Below are 14,025 nucleotides of genomic sequence, written 5' to 3'. Positions count from 1 at the left end.
GGTCTTTATGAATCTAGATTCAATCAATAGCTAGTAAGGAACTGAGGGTAGATTTGATTTCAGGTCTTCCTGAACCTGGGTCCAGATCTCAAAATCAACTGGCTTCCTCTCAGAATGCTGGATAGAGTCAGAAAGGCCTGGATTCAAACACAGCCCCAGACTCTTATTAGTTATATGCTCCTAGAGAAGTATTTACTTCTGCCTGTCTCTGGGTTCTCATCTGTAAAATAGGAATAATAAGAGCACCTACTTCCCAGAGTTGTCATGAGGAGCAAATGGGATAATAATTGTTTAGCAAATGAGATACTAACTGCTTAGCTTAGTGCTTGGGATGCAGTAAGCTTGATATATAAATGTCAGTTCTCGTTTCTGGGTGCCCACCATTTGTCTAACCCAGAGCCAAATCTGAAAACTAATTTCACTACATATCTGACCCCCAAGGCCAGTTCTGAATTATTTATTCTTGCTTGTTTACCAGCCCTACTCCACATCTCCAAGAGGAAGGCTTCTGTAGGTGAAAGAAGTCTGCACCATCAGTGATCTTCCCCAGGAGCAGGTCATCCTCACTACACCTGTCAGATGTGGGAAAATGGGTTAGGTAACACATGGAGACTGACCAAGCATCTGGACTTGCATTCATTAAGTCCACTTGGCCTCAGGCTACATACTGCAGGCAAGAGCTAGGAAGTGGTCAGGGCAGATGAGTTGAATTTCCTGGAGGGCTGGGAAGAGGTGAAGAGGGTCTGAGGGTGATATTGAGTGCATAGAATGTGATTGCAATAAGGGTACTAAAGGACTACGATGTGAGAAATCAGAGAAATGAGTTTTGAAAGGTCTAAATTGTGCCTGCCTCCATCCTTATTCCAGACCATTTAGTATTATTTATAACCCTATAAGAGTATGGAAGGCAGAAGGAGAGAAAAGGGATTATGGTGTATAGAAAGAACCAAGACCTGGTTTCTTGGAATAAGCACCAGATTTAAAATCAGAAGACTTGGGTTCAAATTTTGGCTGCTCTGATACTTTCCATTAAAGTGACTATGGGCAAGTCAATTAACTTCTGGGCTTTATTTCCCCATATGTGAAATGAAGCAAATAATCTTTTCATTTTTTGATCCAATTAGGCTATTTAGTACTATTTAGTTCTGGTCCTGGAGCTAGAAGATTTCAGTTTTAATCCCAGTTCTGCCCCCAGACTAGTTGTGTTACCTGTAAGCATGCGTTTCTCAGGGTTTCAGTTTCCTTATCTGTGAAATGAAGGAATTAGACTGGGTGATGTCTAAAATCTTTCTCTTTTTTTTTTTCTCCCCAGCTCCCTCCCTCCTTTCTGTTCATCTCTCCCTCTTTCCTTTCTCAAATTGACAAAAATGATGAGGGCCATCTCCAGTTGTCCTGATCCATATCTAGTCATTGGGCCCAGGCTTGGAGGGGAAAGTGAAGCTGGTGACTTAACACAGCTCTCCCTCCCCCAATCCAATTCTCATGCTTGTCATAGTATCATCATCTCCCTGATGTTCTTCTTTGAGAATAAAGGAAAAAACAATGGAAGAAATGACAAAAATTGGGGATAATGTTGAAAGGACTGAAAAAAGAAATGCACATTAAAGCAATGTTGTTGGAGATGTGGATTAACACAGTGATTTTGAAAAGCAATTTTGAATTATGTAAATATGGTGACTAATCTTTAACCCAGAGATTCTCCAGTCAGGATATACCCCAAAGGAGATAACTGGCAAAAAGGAAGGTTTCCATATACATAAAAATAGTTGTAGTGTTCCTTTTTTTTGGAAACAAAATAGACATCCATTAATTAAGGACAGCAAAGTAAACTGAGTTATGGAGTGGAATAATACTATAATATAAAAAACATCAAATATGATGGCTATTAGGAAGCAATGTAAAGACTTGCATGAACTAATGTAGATAGAAGTGAAAGAAATCAAGAAAACAAGATACACAAGGATTAGTGTGATATAATTGCCAAGAACAACCATCACAACGCTACTGAAAATTAATGCTGTGAAATTACAAATCTCAGGCACAAGGAAGAGAGAAGAAAAGACAGCTTCTCCACTGCTTTTCAGTCAAGATAAGTCCTTGGTATGGAAGACTGAGTTGATGTTTTGGTTGGTCTTACTAATGTTTTCTCTTTCTCTTTTTCTTTTAAAAACATCTTTGTTTTATTCCAATGGTTCTCTGAGAAGGAAAAGAGGAAGAGGGAAAGGGGGAAATTTGGGGGAGATAAAAAGAAAAGATAGCAACAAAACTTATTTGGAAAAAAAAATGAAGTTGACAGAGTAGAGAAGTATTCGACTGAGCTCTCCAACATCCCCTTCCAAACAACCTTAAAAAATGTCTCAAATCAATTTTTGGAGTGGCAGAGTCACAAAGGTCAGAGGGAAACATCCTTCCATCCCAAGACAACATAGAAGACTGGAGAGATCCAGAACAAGGAAGATGTCCAGGAGTCCATGTGGATGGAATGAATACTTGTCGTGAGTCTTGATGGAGGCAACAGAAGCAGCAGCAGCTTTAGGAGCTCCCAAGCTGACAACTGGTCATAAAGAGATTATAGAGGCTCCTGTGCTAGCACTGGACACAGGACTAGATTCTCTTTGGTAGATCCATGGTCTATCCTTACTTCTGAGTCAAAGTTAAAGGATGGAGTGGAGCACTGTCTTTCAAACCCTGAAAGGCAGGATCATGTTTGGTCCTAAGGGTTCACAGACTGAAGAACATGTAACCCAAGGGAAAAAGGGGCCTGTGGAACCGTATCACTTCTGGTCTCAAGGGAGCTGAAGCCCTTAGCAGAAGTATCAATTGCAATTCTAAGAGATTGGGGGCCTTTCCTTGGTAAGAAAAACAGTTCAGACCAAGGGAGTAATGACCACACCTCCCCCCCACCCCCAGATCACACCACCTTGTAAATACTACTGGCTTCAAAACATTAGAACTAGCTCTGAAAACAGCAGTTTGGAAAAAAGAACTTAAGTTTGGGAGAGTCCCTTCCCCACCAAGTCAGAAACAGGGTCCAACTTTAATAACAAGTCCAGAATCAGAACTAAGGTAGAAAACTGAGAAAACAATAACAATAGTAAGAGCCTTACCATAAAAAAACTTTTATGGGCAGGAAGATTAAGATACATACTCAAAAGAGCTACAAATAAAACTTCAAAGAAAAATGGGAATTGTATACAAGCCCCAAAAGAATTTCTGATTCATTCTAAAAAATGATTTTCAACTCAAATAAGAATTGTGGAGGAAAAATTAGGTAAAGAAATGAGAGCAAAGAAAGAAAATGAAGAAAAGGAAATCAACAACTTGCTAAGAGTCACCAAAAATACTGAAGCAAATTATACCTTAAAAAACCATAACTAGGCAAGTGCAAAAAGAGGTATAAAGTAACGTCTTGCAAAGAAGAATTGGTCAAATGAAAAAATAGGTATAAAAGCTCACTGAAGAAAATAATTCCCTAAAAATTAAAATTGGACAATTGGAACCTAATGGCTCCATGAGACACCAAGGGGGAAAAAATAAAACAAAGTCAAAAGAATGAAAAAAAAGAAACTGTGAAATATCTTATTGGAAAAGAATTGACCTGGAAAATAGATCAAGGAGAGATAATTTAAGAATTGTTGGACTATTTGAAAGCCATAACCAAAGAAAGAGCCTATACATTATATTTCAACAAATTACTAAGGAAAACTAGTCCAATATATTAGAACAAGAGAATAAAACAGAAATGGAAAGAATCCACTGATCATTCCCTGAAAGAGATCTCAAATGAAACCTCCCAGGAATATTATAGCCAATTTCTAGAGTTCCTGAGGTCAAAAAGAAAATACTCCAAGCAGTCAGAAAAAAAGCATTCAAATATTGTAGAGCCACAGTCAGGATCACACAAGATTCAACAGGTACCTACCACATTAAAGGAGTGGAGTGTGTGGAATATGATATTCAAGAAAGCAAAAGGGCTTTGATTATAACCAAGAATAAGCTATCCAGCAAAACTTCATATAATCTTTCAAAAGGAAATATAGATATTTAGTGAAAAGAGAACTTTTGAGCATTCCTGATGAAAAGTCCAGTACTGAACAGAAATTTTGACTTTCAAAGACAAGACTCAAGAGAATCATAAAAAGGTAAAACAAAAGAGAAATCTTAAGAGACTCAGTTGAGTTAAAATGATTATATTTATATCTGTGAAGATGATTTATTTCACTTCTAAACATTTTATGTTTAGAAGGACTCTACAAAGAAAGAAGTCTCAAGGCTGAATCAATTATGGAGGGATGCTATAAAAAATTATGGAGAGGCAAGAAAGAGGAATACCGATCTATGAGAGGAGGAAGAAAAAGGAAAATTGAAGGAAATCATTTCACATAAAAGAATCACAAAAAAAGGAGGGAAAAATGGGAGGGCAGCACTTGAACCTCACTCACATGCATATATGTGTAGGTGTATACTTACACACATAATCAATTGGTACTAGAGATCTTTTCTTACTCAACAGGGAAGTAGGTTGGAAAGGAGATGAGATAAAGGGAAGTTGTGGTTAAAGGAAGGATGTATAAAAGAAGACAGTAATTAGATGCAAAACATGATAGAGCAAATAAAAAGAGAGGAAGAAGGATAAACAGAAGAAATTAGGATAGAAGGAAATACATAGTTGCTAATCATAACTATGAATGTGAATGGGATGTGCTCACCAATAAAACAGAAATAGATAACAGAATGGATTAGAAATCAGAATTCAATAATATGATGTTTACAAGAAGTACAATTGAAGCACTGAGTCACATACAGAGTTAACATAAGGAGATGGAGCAGAGTCTATTCTGCTTCAGAAGAAGTTAGGAAAAAGGCAGAGATAGCAATCATGATCTCAGACAAAGCAAAAGCAAAAATAGAACTAATTAAAAGGGATAAGGAAGGAAACTATATCTTGATAAAAAGGAACCATAGAAAATGAACTAATATCAATACTGAACCTATATGAGCCAAATGACATGACATCCAAATTCTTAAGAAAAAAAAATAAATGAATTACAGAAGACAGTAAAAAAAATAAAGAAAATAGTAAAACTATACTAGTGGGGAATTTAAACTTTCTCCTCTCAGAGGTAGATAAATCTAAACATAAAATAAATAAGAATTTAAAGAAATGAATTGAATCTTAGAAAAGTTAAATATGATAGATCTCTGGAGAAAATTGAATGGGAATAGAAAGGAGTGCACCTTTGTCTCAGCTTTACATGGCACCTTCATAAAAACTGATCATTTGTTGGGCCATAAAAATCTCATAACTGAATGAAAAAAAGAAGAAATAGGAAGTGTATCCCTTTCAGACCATGATACAATAAAAATTATACTCAATAATGGGCTATAGAAGGACAGATTACAAATTAATTTGAAATTAAATAAATTAATCCTAACGAATGAGTGGGTCAAAGAATAGATCATAGAAATAATAATTTCATTAAGGGAAATGATAACAATGAGATAATGCTCCAAAATTTGTGAATCCAGCCAAAGGAGAATTTATATCTCTAAATGCATACATTAATAAAAGAAAGAAAGAACAGATCATTGAATTGGGCTTGCAAGCAACAAAACTAGAAAAAGAACAAGTTTAAAATCTCTAGTTAAACATCAAAATGAAAATCATGAAAATCAAAGGAAATGTTAATAAAATTGAAGTTTAAAAAGATATCATTGTGTTAATAAATAAAATCAGACAATTGTTGGAAAAATTGAAACAACAGCAATAAAATAGATAAATCATTACTTAATTTGATTTTCCAAAAAAAGGAAGAAAACCAAATTACTAATATCAAAAAATGAAAAGAGTGAAGATAAAATTAAAGAAATTATTAGGAGTTATTTTTCTCAGCTATTTATAGGTAAAATGAAAAATCTAAGTGAAATGGATGAATACAAAAATGTAAACTGCCAAGATAAACAGAAGAGGAAATAGAATACTTAAATAATCCTAGATTAGAAAAAAGGGACTTGAAGAAGATATTCATGAGCTCCCTATGAAAAAATTGATCCCTAGGACCCAATGGATTTACAAGTGAATTCTTCTAAACATTTAAGGAATAGTTAATACCCAAAGTAAATAAACTATTTGAAAAAATAGGTAAAGAAGGAGTCCTACCAAATTCCTTCTATGACACAGATATGGTTTTAATAACAACACCAGGGAGTACAAAAACAAAGAAAGAAAACTTTTGACCAATTTTCCTAATGTTTATCAATGCAAAATTTTTAAATAAAATACTAGCATACATGTGAGTAGATGGGATTTATAACCAGATTGCGGGGCTGGTGTAATATTAGTAAAACTAGCAGCATAATTGACTATTCAATAAAAATAAAACACAAATGTTATTATTGTATCAATAGATACAGAAAAGGTCTTTTGACAAAATAAAGCACTCGTTCCTATTAAAAAACACCAGAAAGCAAAGAAAGGGATCTTAAAAATGATAAATAATATCTACCTAAAGTCAAGAGTAAATATTGATAAACTTGAAGCCTTCCCCAAAAGATCAGAAGTGAAGTAAGGAAGTCAATTGTCACCACCATTATTCAGTATTCTATTAGAAATGCTAGCACATTTTTTAAGAAATATTAGCTTTAGCAATGACAAGAAAAAGAAAGTAGAAGAATAAAATAGACAATGAGGAAACACTTATTTGAAGATGACATGATGTATATTTAAAGAACCTCAGAGAATCAACTCAAAAAAACTAGCTGAAACAATGACCAACTTTAAGAAACCTGCAGGATTTAAAGTAATTCACAAAAATCATTAGCATTTTTATATACTACCAGCAACACCCAGCAGCGAGAGATATGAAGAGAAATTCCATGTAAAATGCCTGCAGACAATATAAAATACTTGGGAGTCTATTTGTCAAGACAATCACAGGAACTAAATGAATACAATTACAAAACACTTTTCCCACAAATAAAGAAAGATCACAACAACTGATTGCTCATGGGTAGGCTTATTCAATATGACAAAAATGACCGTTTTGCCTGTTAATTTACTTATTCCATGTCATACCAATCAAACTACCAAAGAATTATTTTTATAGAACAAGAAAAAGCAATAACAAAATTCATTGGGAACAACAAGAAGTCAAGAATATCAAAGGAATTAATGGGAAAATCTATCAAGGAAGGTGACCTAACACTCCTAGATCTCAAACTGTATTATGAAGCAGTAAGTATCGACACAATCTGGTACTGACTAAAAGTGGTGGATCGGTGGAATAGATTATGTACAGTCAGTGACTACTGTAGTAAGCCACTGTGTGAAAAACCTAAAGAGCCAAGATTTGGGGGCAAGAGCCCACCTTTTGACAATAGTTGGAAAAATTGAAAAGTGGTTTGGCAAAAACTAGGTCTAGACCAATATCTCACAACATAAACCAAGATAAGGTCAAAGTTTGATTTCGACATAAAAAGTGAAATCATAAGTAAATGAAGGGAGCATGGAAAAGTGTATCAATCACATCTATTGATAGGGAAGGATTATGACCAAACAGATAGAGAAGATCATGGGAAGTAAAATGAATAATTTTGATTACATGAAATTAAAAAGCTTTTGCACAAACAAAATGCAGTCAAAATAAAAAAAACAGGAAATGGGGGGAATTTGTATAGGAAGTTTTCTCTGATAAAGGCCTCATTTTGCAGATATATAGGGAACTGAGTGAAATTTAGAAAACAAATAAGAACCATTACCCAATTGACACATGGTCAAAAGATATGAGCAAGAGGGTTTTTGGGGCGGCTAGGTGGCATAGTGGATAAAGCACTGGCCCTGGAGTCAGGAGTACCTGGGTTCAAATCCAGTCTCAGACACTTAATAATTACCTAGCTGTGTGGCCTTGGGCAAGCCACTTAACTCCGTTTGCCTTGCAAAAACCTACTAAATAAATAAACAAACAAACAAATAAATGAATAAATGAATAAACAAATGAATAAACAAATAAATAAAGAGGTTTTTTTCAGAAGAAGAGATCAAAATTTGTAATAGTTACATACAAAAAATGCTCTAAATCACTACTGATTAGAAAAAAATGAAAACTAAAAAATTATGAAGCACCATTTCTTACCTATCAGATTGGTTAACATGATAGAAATGAAAAATGACAAATGCTGAAGGAGATGTGGAAATAACTGGGATGCTAATGCACTGTTGGTGGAATTGTGAATTAATCCTACTATTCTGGAGAAAAATTCAGAACTATACCTAAAAAGCTACAAAACTGTGCATACCCTTTGACCCAGGAATACTACTACAAGGTCTAAATCCCAAAGAGCCCAAAGGAAAAAGGACCTCTATGCACAAAAAGATTTAAAGAAATTCTTTTTAGGTGGCAAAAAATTAGAAATCAAAGGGATGCCTATCAATTGGGGAATGCCACAAGTTGTGGCATAAGATTGTGATGGAATACTATTGTGCTATAAGAAATAATCAGCAGGATGGTTTCAAAAAAATCTGGAAGACTTATATGAGCTCATACAAATTGAAATGAGTAGAACTAGGAGATCATTGTACACAGTAATAGCAATATTGTAAGGATGACCAACTATGAAAATCTTAGCTATCCTGATAAAGAAAATGATCCAAGAAAATTCCATGATGAAAAATTATATCCACCTCCAGGGAGAGAATTGATGCACTTTGAATGTAGATGGAAACATAACATTTTTTTATTCCTTCAATTTCCTCCCTCCCTCCCTTTCCTTCCTCCTTCCCTCCCTTTCTTCCTTCCTTCCTTCCTTCCTTCCTTCCTTCCTTCCTTCCTTCCTTCCTTCTTTCCTTCCTTCCTTCCTTCCTTCCTTCCTTCCTTCCTTCCTTCCTTCCTTCCTTCCTTCCTTCCTTCCTTTTTTTCAACCTATGTTTTATTTTGTAACATGGCTAATATAGAAATATGCTTTATATGATGTCACATGTATAGTCAAAATAAAATTTCTTGCCATATCAAGGAGGGGAAGAATTCAGAACTAAAAATATTTTGTTTATTTTTTTGCCGGGCAATGGAATTAAGTGACTTGCCTAAGGTCACACAGCTAGGCAATTATTAAGTATCTGAGGTTGGATTTGAACTCGAGTACTCCTGACTCCAGGGCCAGTACTCTATCCACTGAGCCACCTAGCTGCTCCTAAAATATTTTAAAATAATTATTAAAATTTGTTTACATGTAATTGGGAAATATTTAATGAAATTTTAAAAATATTAAAAATAAAAACAACTATGCAGAGGCAAGTGTTCTTTTAAAAGGTAGTGAGCTTATTAGAGGTCCTCATGTGGTGAGTGAAGGGCCAGGGATTGGGAATGCTGTATAAGAAAATCCTCTGTGAGTAAGGATTAAACAATCTATCCCAAATCTAGAGATTCTAACATTCTCTGACTCCCAGTTTATCCAAAGAATCTACTTTCCTTTCTCCAAGCTTTCCTATCTCCAAGACAGATTGATAGTTTAGTGAATAGAACACTGGACTTAGAGTCAGGAAGAACTGAGTTCAATTTCCATTTACTAGGGAGCAAAGAGCAAGCACTAACACAGAATTTACTAGGTTCACTATGGTTCAGTATTTAAAAATATTCTCTCATCCTTACAACAGATCTGTGAGGTGTTATTATCCACATTTTACTTGACGATACTAAGATAGATTGAGGCTAAGTGACCTTCCCAGGGTCACACAACTAGTAAGTGTCTGAAGTCAGATTTGAACTCAAGTCTTCCTAGCACTCTGCCCCGTACCACTACTTATCAGTTCCGTGATCCTAAGAAGGTCATTTAACTATTCTGTCTCAGTTTCCTCATCTGTAAAATAGGAATATTAAGAGCATCTAACTCACAAAGGCTGTTTGAAGATCAAGCAAGATAATATTTTTAAAGTATTCTCTTTATTATTATTATTATTATATTGGAGCAAGGATAGCAGAGAGGGTAGAAAAATGGAAAAATGGGGGGGGAAGAGAAAAAGGTGAAGGAAAATTATCTACAAAATCAGAGTATTGGACTAGATCTCTAAGGTCTCTTCCACCTCTAAATCTATGCTTCTAAGAAAAGTAAGATGGAGCTAAGACAGACTTAACAAACTATTTTAAATGTTTCTTTTAAAATGGAAGCCTGTCACATCAAGTTGTTTGTGTAACAAGAAGATAAAAAAATCTTATCATGAAATAAGACCTATTAAAGAATGCTCTCAGCTCATGCTAGGTGTGATCACCCCTGGCCTGACCCTCAGAAATCCATCGGCCCAGTGCAGCTGACCTCCCTAGTGAAGAAATGAGGGGCAAGAAAGTGTTAAGTGTTATTAATGTCCCTGCAAATTCTGTATCAGATTGAGAACTGTGATTTGTGTTTATTTTTAAAAGGCCTTTTTATTTTTAGTGTGACAATTTCAGGGCTGTTATGTTTTATAGTGATGATTTATCCGAGGCTATATACCCTTGAAATAAATTAAACATCGTTTCTTAGTAGAGAGATGTCTCGACAGAGGGAATTTTAGCTTACGGAAGAGCTTTTCAGAATGCCTCAGAAAACCTTCTAACTAATATGAAATGATACTGAGTGGAATAAGCAGAATTGGGAGATTAATTGATATGGTGGTATTCCATATAAGATGTGATAATACCATACGAGATGAGATGTGATGAGATGTAACATGAGAGGATATATGGGATACATTATTTGATGGGATATGATATGTAACATAATATTATATAGTATATAATATATAATAAAATAAAAGTTTTACAAGACTGACAAAACTGAACAACAAAAAATATAATGTAATGTAATATAGCAACATAATATAACAATATATAAATGACATACAATAACATAAAGAAAAATGGCTAAAAAACTTCAGAACTCTAATCAATAGAGACTAATCATAACTTCAGAGGACTGATGGTAAAGCATATCTACCCCTACAGGGGCCAGAACAAGGTATATGTTGAAGAAAAGAATACTGTAGGAAAGAGATAAGAACATCAATAAAATTAAAAAAAAATCTCCAGAACTGTTCACTGTTCTAAGTGACTAAAACTGGAGATAAAAAAGTAAAGGATAGCCTATTTAACTGGACCACACATGCACATACATGCACACACATACATACACTGTCAGACTAGAACCTGTGAAGAAATGTTTGCTTTTTTAAATCTTCTATTTGTACCTGCCAAGCCTAAAGGAACATTTCAATAGGAAACTCTTAAGTAAGTCAAGACAAAGAGGAAAGAGAATTGAAGAGAGAAAAATTGGGTTTATGCTCATTATGGTGCCATATTACATTGCCATTATACTTATGGACCTTTCCTCCTGTCCTCATTCTTTATTGAAGGTAAAGGGAGCTCAGAGTGAGGACGGGCCTTGGCCTCCATTTACTCCAATCCATTCCTGAGCAAGTCCTTCTTCAATCTACCCAATTGGGTCAACTAATCTGGGCAGTAAGTCCTCTAACGATGTTCAAACTCCCTAAAGCAGTGCATTTCACTTTGGGGCACCTCTCATTTCGAAGAACCCAGTCTATGCTTCTCTGAAATTTCACTGTTCTTGGTTGTACCCTCTAGGGAGAAGAAGAATTTAGTTTAGTTTCTCTCCCTTGTGACAGCCTTTCAAACAACTGATGACAGCTATCACATGTTGACTAAGTCATCTCTTGTCCACATTAAACATCATCAGTCACAGAATCTATGAGTTAGTGGGGACCTACCTAGCCATTTAATTCAATAGGCACTTCTTAAGCATTGTTATAAAAGCTAAAGACAAAAACAGCTCTTCTCCTCAAAAAGTTTACATTTTAATAGACATAAATGAAAAAGAATACTCTCCACAACAGAGCTAACAAGTAGTCATTCAGAATTTGCTCAAAGACTCAGAAGGAACTCACGACCTCACAAGGAAGCCAATTTCAGTTTTGGAGAATTAGAACAAAGAGAAGTTGTCTCCTTTACATAAGACCTAATTTGGGCTCTTTTCAATTTCTATCCATTTCTTGTTAGACAAATTAATAAAAAATAGTCTCATGTATTCCAATAGGAAAAAGTCAAAATGAAATGAAGCAATTCCATAAATGTTCTTCTGAGACCTACCTTCATCAGATTAGGAATTGGAGGTTCTAGGCGGGATGGAAAGATGAGACCAAGTCGGATCTTATTGGAAGTGACAGAAAGGATCACAATGCCTACATGTCTCCTTCCTGGTTTCCATTCTAGTTCTACAGCTCTAAAGGACCACAGAGACCATCTAGTCCAATAATTTCATTTACGGATGAGAAAACTGAGGTACCAAAATGAAGTGATTTCCCCACAGTTAAGTTGGTTGATTCGTTCTTGTCTTTCTCTGTTGAAGACCAAAATGACATCCCTATGTTACAGACAAGTTGCAGTGTGTCTCTGTTGTTGATCTGACCAATTCAGGTTCGAATGCTTGACCATAGGTTAGGCCCAACTAGTCTACATGAACACAGTTAAATAGATAGTCCTATCATAACTCCTACTATGATGCCAGCAAAACTGAATTGATCTTTTGAAGATAAATGAGTCCCTCTTACTACTATTATTTTGGGGGGTCATTTTGGGCTCTCTTGGGATTCATTCTACTCTAGGGTCTTTAGGACTTTTAAGGACTATTGTGTGATACCTAAGTCTATGTACTCCCCTTCCTCCAACCTACCTCTAAATCCAATTTCTTTGGATAATAGATTTAGACTTGAAATAGACCTTAGAGATAATCCAGACCAGTCCCCTCATTTCCCATATGAGGGAAACTGAGGCCCAGAGGTGAAAAAGGTCACTTATTTGAGTCCATATCATAACCCTCTGGATTAAATGGAATCTCTTTGAAGGCAGGAGCTGTTTCATTCTCATCCTTATGTCCCTGGCACCTAAAGCAGCTCCTGGTCCACAGAGAGCACTTAATAAATAGCTGTTTAATTAAATGTGGGTGAAATGAAAGAGGGAAGTGCAATCTGGGGAAGGTAAGATAGAGATATTACCAAATTATATCATGTGAGAGCTGGATGGAAGAAAGGATCATGGATTTAGATCTCAGAGGGACCTTTCAGTCTTTTACAGATTAGGAAGAAAGATGATGTGACCAAGGTTAAACACATAGTCAGTCACTGGCAGAACCAGCACCATGATATTGCTGCCCTAGGGGATGCAGTAGTTAAGAATCCATTAAACCCAACTCCTTTATTTTACAGATAAAGAAACTGAGGCACAGAGACACTTGTTGACAGCAAGTGTCTGAGGCAGGATTTGAACTCAAATCTTCTGGACTTCTAATTGATATCTTATCCACTAGCCTAACTCACCTTTTCATTTGGTAAATGAATCTCAGAAAAACAAAGGGGAAAATGTGAAACTTAAAAATCTTTGTCCCCCAGAAATGAATGTTGAAAACTAGCTTTACATGTAATTGGGAAAAAATGAAATTAAAAAACTAGGCTTGCCAGCCATGGAAGCGGGAAAGTTAACTAAAAAAAAAAAAGAAAGAAAAGAAGGAAGGATGGAAGGAAGGAAGGAAGGGAGGGAGGAGGAAGGAAGGAAGGAAGGAAGGAAGGAAGGAAGGAAGGAAGGAAGGAAGGAGGAAGGAAGGAAGGAAGGAAGGGAAAAGAAAAAGATAAAGACAAAGAAAAAAAAGAAAGATGGAGTTTGGCCAAGGTCACTCAAATGACAGAAGAATTGGAACATCAGAAAATTTGACCTTTGGTATGGTGAGGCCACTATAACACATCCCCTTCCGCCTGACCCACTCCATAGTTTTCTAATCCAATAGATCTCAATCTCAAAATTCCTTTGGTCAATATGTGGTCCACCATTATTTCTTCACCAGCCCCAAGGAAGCTTTGGAGGGATGGATTAGCACTGGAAGAGTTAAGCCTCATTCCCTTGTTTTCCTTCCCTTCTGGTATTTAACAGTCCCAAGCTTAGCCAACCTGGAGGGTTTCTCCAATAAGCATTTTAGACATACATAATTAAG

At 35.7% G+C, this 14,025-nt stretch overlaps 1 protein-coding gene across 1 annotated transcript in view; it reads right to left on the bottom strand.

Moving 5' to 3' along the window:
* Positions 1 to 13,365, bottom strand: part of TRIM44 (tripartite motif containing 44) — a 136,815-nt gene extending 123,450 nt beyond the window's left edge. The window contains 2 exon segments of the mRNA XM_074231614.1: positions 476 to 572; positions 13,358 to 13,365. Coding sequence (XP_074087715.1) covers positions 476 to 572; positions 13,358 to 13,365 — 105 coding nt within the window.
* Between the last annotated feature and the right edge of the window lie 660 nt (positions 13,366 to 14,025).

This window comes from Macrotis lagotis, chromosome 3 (assembly GCF_037893015.1).
Source record: "Macrotis lagotis isolate mMagLag1 chromosome 3, bilby.v1.9.chrom.fasta, whole genome shotgun sequence".
NCBI lineage: Eukaryota > Metazoa > Chordata > Mammalia > Peramelemorphia > Peramelidae > Macrotis > Macrotis lagotis.
Note: the sequence above shows the minus strand (reverse complement) of the source record. Positions and strands in the feature narration are given on the sequence as shown.